The 22867-nt window shown below is 42.3% G+C and overlaps 1 protein-coding gene across 2 annotated transcripts in view; it reads left to right on the top strand.

Annotated features, from left to right (window-relative positions):
* The window catches only part of arhgdig (Rho GDP dissociation inhibitor (GDI) gamma), a 66364-nt gene extending 45234 nt beyond the window's left edge, over positions 1–21130 (top strand). For both annotated transcript variants that reach the window (XM_017706954.2, XM_017706953.2), the window contains exons 3-6: positions 150–233; positions 13437–13513; positions 16271–16334; positions 18113–21130. In XM_017706954.2, the coding sequence (XP_017562443.1) occupies positions 150–233; positions 13437–13513; positions 16271–16334; positions 18113–18318 (431 nt within the window). In that variant the 3' untranslated portion in view covers positions 18319–21130. The remainder of the gene's footprint in view (positions 1–149; positions 234–13436; positions 13514–16270; positions 16335–18112) is intronic.
* Positions 21131–22867: the final 1737 nt, after the last annotated feature.

The raw sequence follows: 22867 nt of genomic DNA, 5'->3' as shown, positions 1-22867 counted from the left end.
GCTGTGAGCTTTGTGATATAGTACAATCCATGTCATGGCACAGCATCACCCATGACTTCCCTGAGGGCTAACTGGTGGGAGGGTGTAGAAACTGCAATACACAGAAACTGTTCCATTGACTACAGATGTGTGCTCCTTTCCTATTGCAGATCCCACTGTTCCTAATGTTCAAGTGACGAGGCTGACACTGATCTGTGATCAGGCTCCTGGACCCATCACCATGGACTTAACAGGTTTGTTTTTATTTATTTGTTTATTTATTAATCAGTTTACCTATCCCTTATCATATAACCACATGATGCTGATGTGTCATATGTCATATTCCATCATCAGCCAAGTATCTGAATGCAGTATTCACACGTCTTGTGTACAAACTGCCTTTGGATTGACTCCCACGCCAGGGAATTCTAGTCCATTCATCACAATAATGCATCACAGTGCATTGTAATTGGATTGTAATGGTTATTGCATCTCCACAGGTTGTGTCTCCACAAACAGGTGGATTCATATCATGAGTCTCTAGGGTGCGAGGCCGAGTTGAGTTGACTCTCTTGGGTGTGATTCTCAGTGGAGTCTGTGTGGTTTGAGTCCGAGTTGAGTCTGTGGGGTTTGGGGCTGAGCTGAGTATCTGGGGTCTGAATCTGAATCGAGTGTCTGGAGTTTGAATCTGAGTCGAGTGTCTGGAGTTTGAATCTGAGTCAATTCACAGAGGTTTGAATCTGAGCCGAGTCTCTTGGGTTTGAATCTGAGTCGAGTGTCTGGAGTTTGAATCTGAGTCAATTCACTGAGGTTTGAATCTGAGCCGAGTCTCTTGGGTTTGAATCTGAGTCGAGTGTCTGGGGTTTTAATAAGAGTTAATTGACTGGGCTTTGAATCTGAGTCGAACGTCTGAGGTTTGAATCTGAGTCAAGTCTCTTGGGTTTGATTCTGAGTCGAGTGTCAGTCATAGTGTCGCTGCAGCACTAACAGCACATTTTCCCCACTGCTGTTGCCGTGGCACGATGCAGAGGTCCTCCCTGCCCTGTCCAAGTGCTGCGGTCATAGGTAGAGAGGGCGTTTGCTTTGCTGACACTATTGACAGAAGCCTAGTGGCTCTCCGCTGCATTCTAATGAGCCCAGTACCTCCTCAAGAGGGGTGATGTCATTCCTCGAGAGGAGGGCTGATCCCAGACTGTGTTTATGTGTGGATGTGGGTGGGTGGGTGGGTGGGTGGCGGGGGTTTAGGGGGACCTGCAATAAATCGATCTTACACCACTGTGGGCTGCTTCCCACCTGCCAAGCTGGAATATATCTCAAACCTGCATTATCAATGTCGACAAATGTTTCATGTCTATGACTATCGTTATCATTTTAGCACCCAGTGGCTTTTTTTTTACCTGCCAGGAGGTACGAAGGACCCCATGCCCCTTTCAGGGCGAGTGTCCGCCTCAGCCGGCCAGCTCGAGGGAGTCGTCCTCCCCTTAACGACGGAGCACTGGGAAAGGTCACCTGGTTGCTAGGCAATGGAATGATCCCATGCAGCTGAAGTCCAGCGCATTGAAAACAGAAGCTCCTTCTTAGCAGTGAAATCTTTTACACCATGCAGGATGTTGTGCAACACACAGCAGCATGAAGCCTCAGAGGCAGATATGAGGGGGGTTTTCAGCATCTTCAGCCTTTAACCCTTTAAATGTGTGAGGGTTTCTCCAACCGTGTATACTTACCACTCATCAGCGGTCACCCAGCACTGATTCGCACAGCCGATCCACAAACGAGTCAGAGTGTTAGAATATTTGTCATTTTTGAGTGTGTTTACGTGCACTTCATTATCTAATAATCAGATTCTGCAGTTATCTGGTTATTAAAATGGTCGTGTAAGGAAATCCGATTAAGAAATCTGATAAAGAGGCTCGGTTTTAACTCAGTAATCAGATTTCTCAGTGCTGTGAACTCTCACTCTGATTTCTATCGGATTTCTCAGTCTGAGCATGCGCGGAAACAGATGACGGTACCGGAAAAAAGCGAGCAGCGTCGCCGTGAGACGCAGCAAAACACACTGACGCCAATCATGATATGAAGGATTTAAATAATCTTCATGTTCTAGATGGTGTATGTTCATATTTTCAGGTAAAGTGATGCGATGTTTAAAAAAATCCGCGGCCTGAAGTTTTACGTCACGTCTTCTTCTGTGAGTTTATTGGCTGGTTGTAAAGCAGGAATCTGATTACTGTCTGACTCTTGTAGACCCCGAGTTTCCTCTTCTGATTTTCTGCAGTTGTCGGATTATTAAGTGCATGTAAACGCACTCAATGTTTAAAAACTGGAATTGTGATTTAGGCTTTGGATATGCAGATAAGCATATCTTTCGTATTATACAAAGTGTATCATGTAACTGCATGGCCACCCTTTGCTAGGCACCTTCAGGTTCATTCGGCAGCGCAGTTGCAGTTTTTCATGAGATAACAAAGCCGTAACAATCCAGGAAAGGCAGTAAAACACGTTTTTTGGGGAATACTCACTTTAAAGCTAACTTTTAAAGCAAATGAACCAATATATTTCAGTGTATTGTCTTGATTTTATTTGATTTGTTGCTGTAGGGATGACTAATGAAAGCGTAAATCTAAACGTCATTGCTACTTGTACAGCGATGTTTTGTTTAAAGTAAAAACCTTCAGAACACGAGGGCTTAATGTAGCAGAATGGACAAGGCTTAGGGCAGGAAACCAGACCCCAGGTTGCTAGTGAACCTTGCGGCATGAATTAAGAGTGAACACTAAAAGTGAAAACCAGAAGTGAATCTGTGGTCAGCGCTGGTGAAGTGTGTGCGCAGGAACTAAAGACTCGCTGCCTGAGCGCACCGTTTTCCGAGGCCCACTTCCTGTTCAGCTTAACTGCCACTCTTGCACCAACGCTTCAGATCATAAATTTAGCTCCTGCACAGGAACGACAAACGACAACCCTGCTTATCTTCTCTGGAGGGAGGCTGATACACTCATACCTGACATCGGATTTTTTTCATGTATATGAAGCAGTTTTTTGAGGTGAATACACCAAAACTTCACATTGTCTGCAGTGTGTTGTTGTGCAGAATTACATGAGCAGTTATATAATTAGTAATGTTATAAATTATGTTTTATTTATATTCTATATTGTCTCAGTGAGAAATAGTTCATATGAAACTACAACATGCTTTTTTGTCACAGCTCCTAAACTCTTTGCCAATAATCATTGAGAATTATTCTGTATCTACTATGAATTATTCAGTATCTACTATGAAATATTCAGAATCTACTATGAATTATTCAGTTTCTACTATGAATTATTCAGTATCTACTATGAATTATTTATTAACAACTATGAATTATTCAGGAACTACTACAATTTATTCAGTGTCTACTATGAATTATTCCGTATCTACTATGAATTATTCAGCAACTACTATGAATTATTCCGTATCTACTATGAATTATTCAGTATCTACTATGAATTATTCAGTATCTACTATGAATTATTCAGTAACTACTATGAATTATTCAGTATCTACTATGAATTATTCAGCAACTACTATGAATTATTCAGTATCTACTATGAATTATTCAGTATCTACTATGAATTATTCAGCAACTACTATGAATTATTCAGTAACTACTGTGAATTATTCAGTAACTACTGTGAATTATTCAGTGAATGTGAATTATTTGCCTTCATTGTTTATAGCACAGGTTTCCAGACACAGATTAAGGCTAATCTTAGACCAAAACAAAAGTCCAATAATGATTCACCATGCCCTGCGATGGAGTGGCGACCTGTCCAGGGTGTATCCTGCCTTTCGCCCGAAGACTGCTGGGATAGGCTCCAGCACCCCCCCGCGACCCTGACGGAGAAGCGGCTTAGAAAATGGATGGATGGATGATTCACCATTGACACTGCAATTTAATCCAAGACTAAAGCTAATCCATGTCCAGAAAAGGGTTAAAGACAAGGTACAATATTGTGGACATGCACTTGACCAGCTGTTGTACACTGCACCCCTGTTGTAGACACTCTCCATCTGCAGGAGGCTCCGTTAGGCAGCGTCAGCAAACCGTGATCCGGTGCGGTCAGACAAGCTGGCCGCGCCGCTGAAAGTGACAGCCCATGATTTGTGCGCAGTGGGGCGGCTGCCAGGATGGAACAGCACCGCGGGGCTTTGATGGACATGGCTGACCAGATAGATGTTGCGTGTGACGGTCAAGTGTGTGTGTGTGTGTGTGTGTGTGTGTGTGTGTGTGTGTGTGGAGGTGGGGAGTGGGGTGCAGGCTTCAGAGACCCTCAGTTCATCTCCGCTGATGTCCAGATTACAGCAGCAGGAAGCCAGTGCTTTATCTCTGGACCTTTAATTGAATTCTTGGAGTGAGTCCACGACTGGATATTTCAGCCTGATCAGCCTCCTGGTCAAACTACAAGAATAACCGCATGCTCTGACCTTACAGGCGGAAAAATACATCAGTGCGTCGTGATGCATCGATCCTTGGACGCTGATTCAGTTTACTAATTAATCACACTAATATTAAACTATGTGTGGATGTCAGGATTGGCCCTTCCCAGTGCGGTCCATGTGTTCGTGTTGTGTTTTGGTCTAGTCCACGTGTTTTCTTTGTTTTGTTTTTTTAGTCCAGCCCCCTTGTTTAGTGGCTCCGCCCCTGATTGTTCCCACCTGTGTTTCCGCCTGTCCCTCGTTTACCCTCATGTATTTAAGCCCTGTGTTTGCCCCTTGTGTTTGCTGGATGTTTTGTTAGTTGATGTTTGATGTTTGTTTGTGCTGTTTGGATGTATGTATGTATGTACGTTTGATGTTATTCTAGCCCCTGTTGTAATTTGTTCTGTGTTTTGTCTGCTTTGTAGTTGGTTATGTATGCACCCCGATCTGTATTGGCTCTCTGACCATGGACCGTTATGACCCTGATTTTCGATTTACCCCACCATGCGTCCACCCCCTCGCTCCCCGGCGTTACAGTGGAACAGTTGAAACATCTTATACTGTGTTGCCATTTTAACAAAGCTATAAAATCTAGAAGGAACTAGAATGAAATGTCAGTTCTTTAATTAAAGTAAAGCCTGCTTGTAATGCTTAATTAATAATTAGAAAAGAGCGTTTCCTAAAGAAAAACAGTGATTGTGAAGCTTAATCAATTCCCTGGCAATGCGTGTAGCTGGATGGTTGCTATAGTGTACCAGATGGTTGCCAGGGGATTGCTAAGTGGTTGCTATGATATTGCAGCTAACTGCTAGGCAGTTGCTAGGTGGTTGCTAGGTCATTGCTATAGCATTAATTATAGAATTTTTAGATGGTTGATATAATGTTTCAGGTGGTTGCTAGGGGATTGCTAAGCATTTGCTGTGGTATTGCAGGTGGTTGCTAGGGAGTTGGTAAGTGGTTGCTAAGTGATGGTTATGGCATTCCACGTAGTTGCATAGTGTTGCTATGCAGTTGCTACGATATTGCAGCTATGTGCTCTGTGCACTGTTGGGTGGTTGCTAGGTTATTGCTATAGCATTGATTATAGCATTTTATGTGGTTGCTAGGGGATTGCTAAGCAGTTGCTATGGTATTGCAGGTGGTTGCTAAGTTGTTGGTAGGTGGTTGCTGTGCTATCTCAGGTGGTTGCTAGGTGGAGGCTATGGTATTTCAGGTACTTGCTATAGTGTTGCTATGCAGTTGCTATGGTATTCCAGCTAATTGCTAGTGCATTGCTAGGTCATTACTATAACATTGATTATAGCATTTTTTGATTTGAATGAAGCTCAGATGGACCCTTGTTCCCTAAGTAGTGCATAAGGTTTGTCTTAATGCCTTCTGCATACAAACAGTGCGTAATAGGTATTTGGGATTCAACCATGTGTGCACAGTTCCCTACGTCCCGTTACAGTGCACTGTTTTGGTGTGGAAGCCACAATTTCATAACTTACATAGTGCACTGTTTAGGGAGGAGGGTGCCATTTGAGATTCAGCGTTTGTCAAGCAAACCTAATCGATTATTAAAGCAATAAGCCACGCAAAGCTGTGTGTTACAGTGATTTTATTATTGAAGCCCATAATCAGGGTAAAATCACTATAATGCATTCATGCATTCAGTTTTTTGGGCAAAGTAAAGTTTTCTAATGTAGACATTAGAGCTTGAGGCGTTGCTTTTATTGTTTATATTCCACTGCTTTGTAAACAGTGCATCTAGTGTTATTTGTATTCAGTGTAATTTGTGTACATAATTTTGTAATCGTACCAAAATAAACCAAAACGAGACATTTTGTGGTCAGAGAATCCTCAGCTCTGAGTTTTAGCGCTTGTTGGGGTAGATCGCGCCGCTATCGCACATCAGCACCATCGACTGTGTTTCCTGCGATATGCATCACGCCTGCCTGTGCAGCTTTTCTAACCACACAGCAGCACGCTGCAAGTGACTCTCTCGCGCAGAGATGTCCGATAGGATGTGGTCACCCTTTGCTTGTTTGATGACGCATAGCACACCAGGGGTTCAAACCTCAGGCCTTTTTTAAGCCTCCTGCTTTGAATATGTGAATCCTCATCAGTGATGAGTGAGTCTGTCATAGTTAAGCCTTAAACAATGGCCTGTGATGAGTCATCTAACCATCAGTTCTGAGGGATGTGGGTGACTCTCTTGTCACTGTGGCACCTGTTCTCATAATAATGCAATCAATTCATTCTAAATATACCAGCCACTGTATTACACAGTCTTAAATCCACTTTGTTGGTGTACAGATTCAATATAAAATAATACACCTGCATAATGAAAAGAGAAAAGGGTACAAAAACCGATTAGAAGCTCCAGAAAAAATGGGCCTGCTAACATCCACCTGGAAGACCTGGTCCACCCCAAAACTGCCCCCGTCAGATAAACAGCATTTAAGCTTTCGTCTCTGAGAGAGAGGAGAAGATCAAGCTGCTTCAGATCTGAAAACATCCACAGGTGTTTCCGTCCATCCTTCAACTCAGCGCTGTGGGTCTGAAAGGACGTGTAGCTGATCAAGAAGAACCTCACTGAGAAAAGGAGACGGACACATCAAACAAAGAAGCTGGACCATGGACTGACCGCCCCAGAGTCCAGACCTCAGCACCACTGAATGGGTTACTTGAATTGTATTTGACTGGAAAGAAGTGCAAACAACTAATAAGACTGAACTTTGGTGGTGTGGAAAAATATCCCTGTATATTTCTTTGAATAGTCTCCTGAGAAGACCTCAGCACCACTGAATGGGTTTGATTAGTTCAGAAAATCATCAACCAGCTTGTAAGGCCCAGTCCCATTTCACCCATCGCCCCTGCTCCTTAGCCCTTAGCCCTCTGTTTTGTGTCTAGGGGTAGGGTGTCCCGATTTGTGTTGTGATAGAGGTTACGTGTGACCAAAGAAATCCATTAATGTAAATATTTTCACTGTTAAAAAATTACAATAATCATTATATTATCTTAGTTTAATGTGGTTTCAGTGCATTTTGGACGTTTTTCTTCATAACAATGATAAAAAATCACTAATAGCACACTAACGTCTCGGTAGCAGGAGAGCTATCTTTCCCATTCCACCTTAAATAGTCCAGCAGTTCTGACGCCTGAAGCTCCAGAATGTCACTGCTGCACCATTTAAGGTGCAACAGGAAAATCTGAACAAGAATCTGGAGAATCTCTGACTTCAGCTTCATATCATTGAAGAATTAGGGGGGGTGATAATAAATAATTGCCCCCCTCTTTGAAGGCGTCTGATCCCTAAATGTAACTAAAGCCCAGCAGTGAGGAGCTGAACTTTCCCCTCCTCTGCTGTCCCTGCAGACGGGCAGGGTCGCCTACAGAGCGGCGCTGGTAGCTGTTAATGAAGTGATGCTCTTTAATTAGAGGGTCTCATTTCAGAGGAAAGATCTCAACCAGTACCCTGTAACTCAGGTCCAAGACGCAACACTCGAAAATAAGGGGTCGGGGTAAGAAGAAGAAATGGGTTTGGGCCTAAGACTGAACTTTGGGGGTGTGTCTGCGGATTTCTTTCAGAAACTGAAAGCGAGTCTCCATATATTATGTTGTCCTCTGGGTCATTTTCCATTAAACATACATTTTCTAAAAGTGCCTCACTTGTACTTGATGGCAATTCCGACTGGAAATGAAATAAATTAAGGGTGATCGTTTTCAGTGACGGAGAAGATTTGCCTCCCTGACTTAAACAGTGCTCGTTTTTCTCCATTAAGGAATTAAAGAATGTGAGCGTGAGTGAATGTGTCAGAGTGGAGGAGCGAGGCAGCGTTTACTGCAGCCAGGAGAGAAACCAAAAGAAAGAGAGAGTAACGAGTGCAGGACTATCGCCCTTGGCCTCCTTGTACCCTGTGCCTCGTCTTTCTGAAGACATGAGACAGAGAGACAAAAAGATGTTTTTCTCCAGAACAGATTCATAACCACTTCTACTGTTGACCCATTTAGCACCTTTATAAAGAAATGTTTCCTCCCACATCTCATTCTACAGAAGTGCGTCTCAAATGTGCATCTCTAAGGTTTATGCAAATAATCCTGCTATATTTGCTCCGATCTGGCTTTGGCTTTGAAGCTGGGATGCTTTACGGTATGAACTGGGGATGGTTGGCACTGAGGGTGGGCTTGGTAAACATGCCAGCAATACGAATTCATCCGAGCAGCTCTAGGAAAAGTAAGTTCTAGCTGTGGTTCTGAAATCTGATTGGCTGAGCCTCGTTCAAACTCAGCGTATTGTTCGTGAAATGGCCGATATGTTGCGCAACACTTAACAAAACATGGTTCTTTAAGGGTTCTTCAGTAAAGGCAAAGGTTCTATTTGTAACCATAAGCTCTATAAAGAACCACTGCATGCTTAAATGGTTCTTTGCTTGGTGAAATGGTTCCTCTGAGTGACGGAGAGTGTGCCATTTTCTATACAGAACCATATACAACACATTCTCCGTCAATCTGAAGAACCATTTCAGCATGCAGAGAACCATTTAAGCGTGAAATGGATCTATATATATATATATATATATATATATATATATATATATGGTTCTAAATAGATCTATTGGCTTTACTAAGGAGCCCTTAAATAACCCTCTTTTTTAAGTGTGTACTGTCAACAAACGTGAATTGCTTGTATTGTTTATTGCAAGTATTAATAATAATGAATTCAGTTGTTTATTGAACATTGCTGTATTTCATCCTGTTATGTTTTGTCACCACATTATCAAAGCCAGAGGCCATTGTACCACCGGTAAGGGACGTTGTTAGGCACGGCGGGAAATAAAACTGGTGATAAAATCACAAACGTGTGGTCTTGCCTGGCTTGTTGTTTTTAGAAATAAAAAATATGAAAAATTAATTTAAACAATAACATATAGTAATTGTGATAAACCATTCTTCCACCGAGAATCATAGTTTGTTTAGAGTTGCTCGTTGTTGCCAAGCAGCAATGCTGAAGGGTGACTGAAAGTTTTGGTCTTTGTTTATTGTGATCATTTTATGAACTTTTGGTTACATATTTATGAAAATGTAACAGAGCAGTGTTTAGTGCCGAGACGTTTTGCTGACCACCACTGCAATGATACTGCTGATTCCTGATGGTGTCTTCCTGTGCTGTGTTAGCATCGAGCTAACGGTGTCACAACACACTGGGTTTAAAACTACTTAGCTAAGACAGATCTAACCAAAAACCTTCATGTCTTTACTTTTTATTTTACAGTTTTACACAGAATAATTCAGTAAATACTTCAGTACTTTAAGCCTAACACTGGATGCACTGCAGAACCATTTTTGGCCTGTTTAGTCTGCCGTGTTTTAGCCTAGTCAAGAAAGTTGTCAGCCCTTTAGTTTAAAGCAGGGGTCTTTAATTAAAATCCAATAAGATCTAGTTAGAGAAAATTTCCTCAAGCGAAGGTCCAGAACATCATTTCTAACGTGCATCATGACTCAGCACAGTTCGGTCAGATTTCACCAACATTTACTGAACATCAGATCAAATAAAGTCCAGTTCGGTCAGATTTCAACAACATTTACTGAACATCAGATCAACTAAAGTCCAGTTCGGTCAGATTTCAACAACATTTACTGAACATCAGATCAAATAAAGTCCAGTTCGGTCAGATTTCACCAACATTTACTGAACATCAGATCAAATAAAGTCCAGTTCGGTCAGATTTCAACAACATTTACTGAACATCAGATCAAATAAAGTCCAGTTCGGTCAGATTTCACCAACATTTACTGAACATCAGATCAAATAAAGTCCAGTTCGGTCAGATTTCAACACCATTTACTGAACATCAGATCAAATAAAGTCCAGTTTGGTCAGATTTCAACAACATTTACTGAATATCGGATCAAATAAAGTCCAGTTCGGTCAGATTTCACCAACATTTACTGAACATCGGATCAAATAAAGTCCAGTTCGGTCAGATTTCAATAACATTTACTGAATATCAGATCAAATAAAGTCCAGTTCGGTCAGATTTCAACAACATTTACTGAACATCAGATCAAATAAAGTCCAGTTCGGTCAGATTTCAACAACATTTACTGAACATCAGATCAAATAAAGTCCAGTTCGGTCAGATTTCAACAACATTTACTGAACATCAGATCAAATAAAGTCCAGTTCGGTCAGATTTCAACAACATTTACTGAACATCAGATCAAATAAAGTCCAGTTCGGTCAGATTTCAACACCATTTACTGAACATCAGATCAAATAAAGTCCAGTTCGGTCAGATTTCAACACCATTTACTGAACATCAGATCAAATAAAGTCCAGTTCGGTCAGATTTCAACAACATTTACTGAACATCAGATCAAATAAAGTCCAGTTCGCTCAGATTTCAACAACATTTACTGAACATCAGATCAAATAAAGTCCAGTTCGGTCAGATTTCAACAACATTTACTGAACATCAGATCAAATAAAGTCCAGTTCGGTCAGATTTCACCAACATTTACTGAACATCAGATCAAATAAAGTCCAGTTCGGTCAGATTTCAACAACATTTACTGAACATCAGATCAAATAAAGTCCAGTTCGGTCAGATTTCACCAACATTTACTGAACATCAGATCAAATAAAGTCCAGTTCGGTCAGATTTCAACAACATTTACTGAACATCAGATCAAATAAAGTCCAGTTCGGTCAGATTTCAACAACATTTACTGAACATCAGATCAAATAAAGTCCAGTTCGGTCAGATTTCAACAACATTTACTGAACATCAGATCAAATAAAGTCCAGTTCGGTCAGATTTCAACAACATTTACTGAACATCAGATCAAATAAAGTCCAGTTCGGTCAGATTTCAACAACATTTACTGTCAGTTTCCTCTTTTTAGATCACGTCATGTGGAATAACTTCCCTCTGACTCACTTTCTTCTCTGACTGCTGTTTCTCTCCTCGTCCCTCCCCTGTGTGGCGTCACTCACTTGAGTCTCAGAGCTCATCGTAATGCACAGATCTGATTGGCTGAGTAGCGTCACGTATGTTTTATCAATTTACACGATTGGTCTGTGAGTCTCCGGCCACTAAAGCTACTGTGAAGATTTAAACAGGACCATCCCGTCGTAAATAAATGATTCTCCATAGCTTATCAGTTATAGGTCCAAGTCCTAGGACAGCGTCTGGGTCAGGACTCGGACTGCGGTCCACCTGTTAGTAACCTCTGGTTTAAAGAGTTCTTTCTTCATCTCTCAGTTGACTTGGCTTGACTTGGTGGTCCATGTGAGCAGCCAAACAGTCCACAGTGTTATAGCTCAGTGTTGTTTAATGAGCACATTAGTGTTAATTCAGGATTCCGTTGTTGTGAGCTGGACGTATGTCGACCACAACAGCTTCAAATGCAGCTCAGCTGAACAAACTTAGGACCGGAACTATCAATGCAATAATTCACTCACGGCCTGAGTTATTTTACCACAGTTAAAGTGGTTGAACTTGTATTGCATCATGTTAACTAACACCCCCCAACTGTGGAAAGATCTCCGTAACACGCGGCCTTGAGCGGCTTATTGGTTTAACAACCTTGCAGTGATTGATTTATAGTAGAACCTGCAGGCTTGTCCTCCTACTTTGTGAGAGGTTGTTACTTTTAATACGTTTAGGTCCATAATCTTGTTTAGAGGACCCGGCCAATTTATTAGAAACCCCTCCCTTGTAACTCCTTGCTGGTGTTCAGTCTCTGCTGCAACAAGAGCACAGACCAGCAAGCATTTCATGCTGGTCGAGAGCTGGTCTGTTTCTGGTGTAGTTGGCCCAGCATGGTCATCAAAGCACAACATATGCTTGCTCCATTGCTGCTGACCAGCATATCAGCATCTAAAACACAATAAATGCTGGCTTTGCTGGTGACCAGCCATGTTGGTATAGGGTTTAGAGACTAGCTCATCTGTTTGTGTTCGACACCCATGTGTGCCATTGTACCACCAGTAAGGGACGTTGTTAGGCATGATGGGAAATAAAACCACAAACGTGTGGTCTTACCTGGCTTTTATAAATACAGCAACAGCATAAAATATGATCCCACACACACATTTTCAATAAAACACACAGGTAGGTTTGAAAGCTCTACATCCTGGGGACATTTAAAGAGATTTCAGAGTTATCTGTAGCTAATGTAGCCTAAATATATTTATATTTACATATATGTAAATATACAAGTATTTGCATGTAATATAGGAAGGTTCACTACAAGTGGCTACGTTTTGCTGTTGATGTTCTGGCGTAACATATATTAACACATATTAACATATAAACGCTCTTCGGATTTGTTGAGATTTTTTGATGTGACCCTTTTTGTGGTTGAGTTTGACACCCCTCCTCTAGTCCTTCATCAGTGGCCAGGTTTTGATCACAGAGCCTGATATTTTTGGGCGGTAGAGGTTTCTGGATGGTATGGTAAGTGTCCACCTAATTAGTGGACTTGCAACGTAGGGGTTTCCAATAAAGTGGCCAGTCTGTGTAATGTGTGATTTGTTCAGTACATGTGGATTATCAGAGCATTTCTATGTGATTGCAGATGAGAGAGCTTCTCCATGAGTTATTATCAAAATGCTCTCCATAACACAACGTGGAATAAGATAAACATCGCATGCAATAGAGTTTTTCGCAGCACGCCTAGCACGGGATTCACAGTGATACCCCCCATTATTTCACCGCAGCCTCTTTTATCGTCCTCCGGCTTCTATTTTCTAGTCCATCTCAGCTCTCTCCGAATCCATTAGAAAGCACTTAGGGCAAATTCGAGAGATAAATTGATAACACAGCAGTTGCTCTCTCTTGGAAGGAGGCTTTTTACAGTGAACCCGGCTGAACTGTGAGCAGCAAAACAAGAAACATACTTGCGTTTACTATTACAGTATTGATTTCTGCTCTTTTTGCTTAGACTGTTGACCGCGGAGCTGAGGTATTACAGGGTAACGGCAGTTTTATTGTCTTTTTTTATGCAGGTGACCTTGATGCTTTGAAGAAGCAGAACTTCACCATGAAGGAGGGAGTGGATTACAGGGTGAAGATCCACTTTAAGGTGAAGTATAGCTTCGAAGGATAGGAATCTGGATGGCGATATGTTTAGATAGCACAATGTACTGTTACAATATGAAAATTTGTACCAAAAATATGCAAAAATGTCAATCTTTGATAAACTTGGACCAGAGTGCAGTGTTTTCAGTGCATTGAACACTGGTTCTCAAATTTTGGATCCACTTTTAAAGAAAAAAAAAAGATTAATGAAATTAGTGTATATATATACTAATATACTAACATAGATAATAAATAAGTACGTAGTACTGTATATGATGGTGATGAGGCAGCTCAATACAGACGCTCGTGGATGTATAAAACAACACGTTTTAATAGAATCGGGCAAACAAAGCAAAAGGGCACAGCAGAAAACAAAGTCACAGAGTCCCGGATGATGACGGCCGAGAGAGCCGGCAGGAAGGCGGGGCCCGAACACTCAGTGGCGACAAACCCCGGCAAGCCCAAGCTCCCCTGATGGACACGAGGCATGAGAGTGGCAGCGGGAGGAGGAGGACGAGGACACTGGTGCCAACCTTGAGAGGCACCAGAGCACCTGTTACGCAGTGAGGCCGCTGTGTTTGACCCAGGCGGCTGAGCTGCCAGCTGGGATCGGTAACAGGGAGGCGGAGCAGCAAGCTCTCGTTCCCTCTCTGCTCTGGTGCTCACAGCTGATTCTCATCTGGCGGGCAGCATGAGCAACTTTTAAAAAGAGCTGAGAGGGAACAGAGCGAGAGAGGGACGAACAGCAGGAGAGACTGACAGAGCTGAAAAGCTCAAGGAAGAGAGGACTGGAAAATCTAGCCAGCTTGAGCCGCTGAGAAGTGGCTTATTGAACCCTGCCTCCAGCGTCCTCCTTGAGCCTGGTGTAGCACGTGCCGTACTACAGTCACAGAAACAGGCGAGGAAGTTCAAAGCACAGGTCAGTCAATACAGGTTAAGGTACAAAAGGGATCAGGCAAAAAGGCAAAGTCAAAAAATACAAAGCAGCGGTCAGGACACGATAAACAGGCCGTGGAAAACAAACGCTCAGTAGGTCACAAGGATACAACACTTCACAATGCCTCTGTCTAAAGCCCGGGATTATAGAGGAGACTAACTAGTCATGGGCATAAGGACGCAGGTGACACCAGTTAGTATTCCGGGGATTTAGAGCGCTGATAGGGAGCGCGAGCGGGACTCAGAAGTCATGTGAGCTCCCACTGTATTGTGGGCATGGGGTGTGTGTCGGAGGGAAGTTGCTCCGTCATGTGATCTCCCAGAGCTCACTGAATACGTGACAATAATAATATTTATAATGTATAATAAAATAATGTGTATCATATAATATGTCGCTGTTGTCGGAAGAAAACCTCATCTCCATAATGGTAACTTTACAGGAGAAGGAAAAAACCCACGGTACCTTTAATGTAAGTCAATGGAACCAGAATTTTTTCCAAGTCATTTTGGGACGTCTCTTTTGGTCCATTCATCATGAAATTCATACACAATGGAAAGGGAAACAGGCATTTTCAAATTATGTCAATAACTGAAAAATGACAAAAAAGGAGGGTTTTGTTCCGACAGCAGCGATATAATAATATTATATGTATTATATAATATGTAATATATGATAATATATATAATAAATCAGTAGATAAAATAATCAACATAAAGTCAACTGAATAGGAAGGAGGTGGTTTTAAGGTTATGGCTGATCGGTATGTGTAATGTACTATAATGCGATATATAACACGTATTATGTTGTGACACGCCTTTGCAAACTTCATGTAAAGTGATTTATATGCTTCTCATGAATATAGATTATTAATTTTAGAGTATTATTGGCAGTTATTGAAACTTTTGATGCCCTCAAACTTAGGCATGCATTTTTATAAACATTTTCCCACATATATGTTAATATTCCTACACAGAAACTCCTCGGCCGCGTTTATACTTCAGTACAAAAGCACAAAACTGAATGATTTTAAAAGCCTTTAAGCAGCAGAAGTAAAAAGGCTTTTGAGAATATTGACTGCAAGCGTGAAAAGTGGTCTTGGATAAATGTATCGATGTTTATCCGAGCACAATTAGAATTTCTGATCTTTTTTTAGCATCATGTCTAATGTAACCATATAATCGTGGCAGTAACATGCGGCCTGTGTGGATGGAGTTCATTTCCCCCTCCTGAGCGCCGCGTCCCGAGGGACACGGATGAGAAGCGCGTGTATAAACACATGCAAGCGTTTCCCAAGCTTATATTCTTTAAAGAGCACGGCCCTTAAAAACACGCATAAACATTCCAGGGTACAAAATAGACAGAGAGTCAGCTTGGTTTGTTGTTTTAATAGGAATATCCATCCATTTGCGCTGAGGAATGCACTTGCTTTTGTAAGTATTTATTCTGGAGGGGTCCGGTTGTTGCATTTGATAAGTTGCTCTGCCGTGTCTGCCAGCCACAGCTCCTGGATCCTGTTTTTGTTTCCGTACGTCTGTATAGCTGAATCCAGACAGCGTTCCTTGCCCCCCTGGGCCCGGAAAGAGTGGATGAACCTCAAAGAGAGCACAGAATTAAATTAATTTCTGAGATATTAACGTGGACGCCAAACCCTCAGGGGCTCTGAGTGGGAAGGAAAAGCCGAAGCGTTAATATCTCAGCTGCAGGCTCCTCATCGCCGCCACCTGGTGGCTAACCGTGTTTTAATAGGGCCTGATAATGGAAACGGCTCCTTAAAATAATAACATTCATCATAGTGTGTGTCTTCCTCCCATCTGCTCTCCTCAGGTCAATAGGGACATTGTGTCTGGGCTGAAGTATGTGCACTTGACCTACAGGAAAGGCCTTCGAGGTAAGGGCATCTGCTGCTGTGCATTTCAATGCACTCTCTGAATGTTGAACCAGGGCCTGGTTTTCTTGGAATGTGGTGATTTACATGTCATGAATTTAGATGAGCGGCGCGCCGGGTGAATACAGGTTTTTTTGCGTTTTTGTTGGGTTTATAAAAGGTGTCAGTTTCCCATTTGGCGCCGTATATTAAAGGAATGATTTGAATTTCCTCTTTTTTTTTTAAACCTTTCTCAGATGTGCTCGTTTAGCCAAGACATGTTTGGTGTCCAGATTTTGCTTCGTTACATTAAAGCTGGAGCTGCGGGGCCAAGTTTTGTCAACGGATATTTTCTGTACGTCCTCAAAATGTCTCTCAAGCCACCCAAAGCGCATCCAGGTCTTCGTTACGGCGGCACAGACTCGTAGACATGGCTCAGGACACGCTCACCAACCACTCCTAAAACCCACTCACGCACTTTTTAATGAAGATTCTGATGTTCAGTGTTTTCTTCTTAGGTCAGAACAGAATCTACACGCACTCAAGAGCTCAAAGGTGCGAGCAGTTCTGCTGCCACAAATCTGGCGTAGACTTTATCTTAGGATCTTAGGATCTTTCTCGAGAACACATTTAAGAACAGACTTAGGAAGGTGCTGGAGAATGAGGTCCACTGCTCTTCTTCTTCAAGGCTGTGTGCGGTCAAGTCTGAATGCACGCAGATTGTGTGTAAATTTGAGTGTGGTATATTTTTAAATCTGCATATTTTGCGAAATTATCATCAGTGCATCAGTAATCAAAAAAACCCCAATTAGAACACTAATAATTTTGCACACAGCAGTCCTCGGACTAAAGAGGATGTCCTTCCTTTGCACACTGATCTAAACTAATTATAATTTCCACAGAAAGATGTTTAGTGCGACTGAGACGTGATACTTAGTGAATGACTCTCCCTAAACTACAAATCGAGGCTCACGTAGTGCAGCAGAAGCTCATATTCTGACGTTTTATCGCACAGGCAGCCGGCTTTTCTGAAAAACAGGGTTAAAAATTTCTAAAAATCTTGGCGACGGTGAATAAGATCATAAAAATCTGTTTCTGAAAGAGACTAAAGAGGCAGAGCGGTAGACGGTGGTCGTCTGTGAGGGCATTCAAAACTTTACAACAGGTGGGCAGTGCGGAGCCCCGCTGGTCACACCCTGTATAAATAAAAATAATGTGTGGCCACAGCTTAGTAAGGCATGGGAACAAAATAATTTAATCATGGCCACACCTTATTAGCGAGATGGGAACGAGATCTTGCTTTACTAAGGATTACATTCCCACGCCTCACTAAGTCATGCCCATGACATTGCAAGGCATGGGAGCAAGATAATTAAGTTGTGGGCACGACTTAGTGAGGCATGGGAATGAGATCCTAATGTGTGACCACGACTTAGTAAGGCGTGGGAATGAGAAGTTGTGGCTACAACTGAGTAAGGCGTGGCAACGAGATCATGCCTTACTAAGCACGCATTAGGATCTCGTTCCCACACCTTACTAAGCTGTGGTCACTTATCAGGATCTCGTTCCCATGCCTTATTAAGTCGTGGCCACGCATTATGTTTATTTATACGGGATGTCGCCGGCGAGATGAGATCCTAATGTGTGGCCACAACTTAGTAAGGTGTGGGAACGAGATCATTTACTTCCTCATTCCACTGCTTAAGTACAGCAGCTCGACTGATGCAGACAAACCTTTTCAACCAAAAATATGGACTAAAACTGCACAAAAGGTTCAAGATCTCTTTATTTTCTGCTTGCAGTGGACAAAGCTGTGTACATGGTGGGCAGCTATGGGCCGAGGGTGGAGGAACATGAGTTCATCACCCCGGTGGAGGAGGCGCCCAAAGGCATGATCGTCCGGGGCACCTACCACATCAAGTCTTACTTCACAGACGACGACAAGACGGACCACCTGTCCTGGGAGTGGAACCTGCAGATCAAGAAGGACTGGGACAGCGCGGAGTAAAGCAGCTCCCTCTCTGTCCCGCATGCACCTGCGCCGCTGCATAGGGCCTGACTGCATGTAGGAAAGGTGCACGGAGAGGGGTTTACGCTGGGCTTAGCTGTGGAGCAGGGTTGGGTTCAAGAATGTATCTTTTGTTACTATATGAGGGTGAAATTAATGCAAATATAAGGACTATTAGAGCTGGATCAGTTTTCCCAGAGCAGGTTGTGTAATGTAACATGCAGGATTTCATTGGGTGAAGAGTTTGGGATAAAGTGTCGGCGTAATTTCCTCAAATTTCTGGGACTGAAAAGTCAAAACCTGGATGTAAACACTCAGCAGGACAGTCACATTGTAAAACTAGACATGCTGCAGATTCATACCGGAATCCCAGATCTCATCCGTAATCCCAGATCTCATCCGTTATCCATACTGGAATCCCAGATCTCATCCGTAATCCCAGATCTCATCCGTTATCCATACTGGAATCCTAGATCTCATCCGTAATCAGAGCCTGCCCTGGTAAAATGAATCCAGCTCCAATAGGACTACGCAGTGCGTAATTATTAGGGTGTAAGGGATGGTAGGGAAATACACATATATGTGAGGACTTGCTGGGATTTAGAGACAAATTTCCTAAAGAACATGTTATCAGCTGTGTAGACAACAGACTAAATTCCTCGCGCCTGTATTCTCAGGTTAGTTCGTGTTTTGAACTGTAAATGTATGTGTTATGACGTCTGTATCCTTCGCGTTTAAGGTTCTTTCCGGAGCTTCAGAGCAGAACGGTGCATGCGTGAGTGTGAAATGATCGTGCAGTGGCTTCTGTACTGACTCTGTAGTCAGACCGTTGTGAATAACTGTGGGTTTTCGCAGGGATTAAAGGAATATTTCAGCGCTTTTTAACCCAGTATCTGTTTGGCCCCCATATGTGTCGTACCATTGATTAACACAGTCAGTCATCGTGTCACTTCAGCACCTTTTCCATTGGCTTCTGTTATAAGATTATCTTAAATCTAGCCAATAAATCTAATATTTCTCTTGTTGAGTTTGTTGTAAACGTTTATTATTGTAACTCCTTTCCAAACAGTTTTTACTTGTTTTAAGCAATTTTATTAGGCAAAATGATCTCACACTATCTTTGCAGATCATTTTGGTTGTTTTAAAAAATGTGCTTGAAATATGCTTATACGTTTATTCTTGGTTAGAAATACGCTAGATAATCTTTTAATAAGTGTGCAACCATCTTAAAATAAGAAATATTACATATATCAACTAGAATTAACTTGACAAGACAAGTGTAGAGTGTCTTTCACAACTGGTCATGGGTCCCAGTCCCAGGACTGACTGGATATCCAGGTTATGCATTTAACCCTCCTTTCCTCTAGGTGGCGCTGCTCAGCTGGCTCACTGTACTGCTCTGATTGGGCATAGTTAGGCCAAGAATGGCACATTTCCTACAGAGGACCAATAAAGTAGATAACATAACATAATATGCTTATGTTATGTAGCAAATCAGTAGAAGGTCAGCAAATAAACCTTAAAAGTATTAAAAAAATTGAAATAATTATCGAGATTGAGTAACATCATTTATGAATGATGAAATGCTTGTTTTCTTAGATTCGATGTTGTTCAAGACTAGTAGTACCCGAGTTATACATTAACCTAAGTGAAGCGAATGCGTCAAAGTTGTTGGGCTCGGTGATCGACCTTATGCTCCAAACGCCGGTTAAAAGACGTTGGAGTATTCCTTTAACCCTCCCTGCTGACCTCCACAAAGTGACGTGTGCTAAGTGTCGCTCGTGCCAGAGTTGTTCCCGAGGTTAACGCCATAATCAGACAGCAGCCCCATGTCCAGCACTTCTGTCTTCTGTTTTTACCGAACTTGCATTTCTTCTACTCTTTTAGCTTTCATATCAGGGCCTCTCAAACCTCTTTTCCACAATGATAATGAAAAGAAAAGAAAAGAAGGTGTCATTTGTGTGCTTGACAGTATGATAAAGAGAAAGTGACCACATGCGTTTCTCGCTGCTGTCAGATCAAAACCTCGTATCTCAGAAACAGTAACTTTACAGGAGAAGGTAAAAACCTACTCCACTGTTAATGTAAGTCAATGGAACCAGACGTCTTTCCAAGTCGTTTTAGATCATTTCTGTTGGTCCATTCATCACGACATTTACACACAACATATGGGACCATATGGACTTTCAAGTCATGTCAAAACCTGAAAAACGACAAAAATGGAGATACGAGGTTTTGTCCCGGCAACAGCGATTTATGTACCTCTGCTTGTTCTAAGCCACTCTAACAGTGCCAAGCTGTGTAACATTACACGAGGAACCTTTCAAGAAATTAAGTAACACCGAAAATGTATAACATGCATGTGTACCGAGGCTAAAATCAGACACGTGAGCAGAGATTAAAAGAGACAGAGAGAGAAAAAGATTATCTGCTTCGTGTCTTTTGTAATTGATAACTGTGTAACTCCACAGTCGAAAGATGAGTAGCCTGTTAAAATTGACCTTAATCAGCAGACACTCATACCCCCTCATAATGTCCTGTTTTTCTAAAAGGGATATGGTTGTGATCTTGTACTTATTTTCATAACTAGATGTGATCTTGGATATCTGTAGACTGCATGTTACATTTTTTACAGCCTCGTCATAGTTTTCCATTGTGACCTGTCAGACGTGACGGCGGGGACAGTAAGAGTCTGGTATACGGCTTGTGATTCAAATAAAATTAAATGTCATAGTGGAAAATTTACTGTATATCTTTTCATGCATCTTGCATTTTTTAAAATAATAAAGTCAACCAGTAAAGCTTGTCTGAATCCGTACGTTCTCTCTGTGACTGAGTGAGATTCTTCTTTCGTTTCACTGCTACAGTGCTGTGCAAAAGCCAGAGACTCTTTAATTGTTTCTGTTAATAAACTGTTACTGGCATGTTTAAGGTGGTAGTAACTTCAGGCTCCTGCAGAGGATGATCAGGCCATAAATACCTGCGGTGTGTGTGACAGGATTCATGGATTGAGAAAAGGTGGTACAGTGCAGTGAGTGTCTCATTCGATGTGGGGAAAATGGGTCGCAAAGCTGATGTTAATGATTGGCAGTAAGGGCTGATTGCATTTGGGCGCCAAAGGCCACAGTGTGAAGGAAGCAGCTGAATCTGCAGGCATATCGAAGCGTACGGTCATACAGGTCGACCAGCAGTGGCAGAAATCCCAGTCTACAGGAAATTCTACTCAGAATTGTGGCCGAAAGACGGAACTGACAGACAGGGACTGCCAGGGTGTTTCACGGCTTTCACGGTCAATGAAAATTCCTTTGCTTCCAGGCAAGAATTGCTTCTAGAAGTCAATGCAGGTTCTTCACAACCAATTTCTGAAAGAACTCTCAGGAAACAGCATATCATGAACATATGGAGCAGAGTGGCAAACAAGAACCCTTTGCTCATATCTGCTCACAGATAATGCAGATAATGGAATGTAAATTAATGTAAAGAGATTTTACTCTAAGCAAATTTGCCGGCATTTCTACTGATCCTGGTATGACTGAGCCCACAAGGCAGGTGGATACAAATGCTGAGTCTGGGATGGTATGAGATCATCACAGAGCCCAACGTGCAGCTCCCGAGGTGCGAGACCTAAGAAGGCGATCGAGGAAGAACTTGAGACACAAACGAGGACAGGGAACTGGACAAGAGCCTGAACATGACACCGTACACGTTTAAAACAGCTGATTCTTCACTACAAACTTCACTTCGAACACTAAAAGAGCCCTTTGCATGATTAAAGGGTTCTTCGTGTGTCAAAATGGTTCTTCAGATTGATGGAGAATGTGCCGTACATGGTTCTACATAGCACCAAAACGGGGTTCTGCTATTGTTACAAGCTTGACACCACAACCATAGCAGCACCGTTTTCAAAAAGAAGGATCTGCAGCTCATTTTCCATCAATCTGAAGAACGGTTTCACCATGCAGAGAACCCTTTAAGCATGCAAATGGCTCTTGGGTTCTATATAGAACCATGAACACTCAGAGTGTTCACTGGGCACAGGGCTGGACAGGGAACTGGAGTGGGATTTGAACAGAGGGCTGAAGTAAGGACTGGACACGAAACTAGATACAGGATTGGACTGGACTGGGACAGACCCTGGGACATGGTACCACTACGGGGACATGCATTGTCCTTGGACACATCAGCCTCAGTAGTGCAGTAAGTGGAGCAGTCCCTGCAGCAGTGTCCCCAGAGCAGGAAACCTCCTACACTTCAATCGACAGAAAGGCCTGCAACCCATACAACAAACTGTCCTCTGCCCTGCAGCCCTGCAGTATCTTCTGCTTCACTGTTCCTCAAGCATCAAACAGACTCGCTGTGTCCACTGGTGGCCTTGTATTCTGTAACGACAGGGCAGGTGGATGATGAAAAAATTATGGTTCTTCAAAGGTTCTTTGGTAAAGAAAATGGTTCTATATATAACTATAAACACTTGAAGAACTCTTTGGATGACTGAAGGGTTCGTTGCATCATGAAAGGGTTCTTCAGATTAACAGAGAACGTGCTGTAG

The sequence above is a fragment of the Pygocentrus nattereri genome, chromosome 14, assembly GCF_015220715.1.
Source record: "Pygocentrus nattereri isolate fPygNat1 chromosome 14, fPygNat1.pri, whole genome shotgun sequence".
NCBI classification, from domain to species: Eukaryota; Metazoa; Chordata; class Actinopteri; order Characiformes; family Serrasalmidae; genus Pygocentrus; species Pygocentrus nattereri.
The sequence above is the reverse complement of the archived record's forward strand: the minus strand, read 5'-3'. Positions and strand labels throughout refer to the sequence as shown.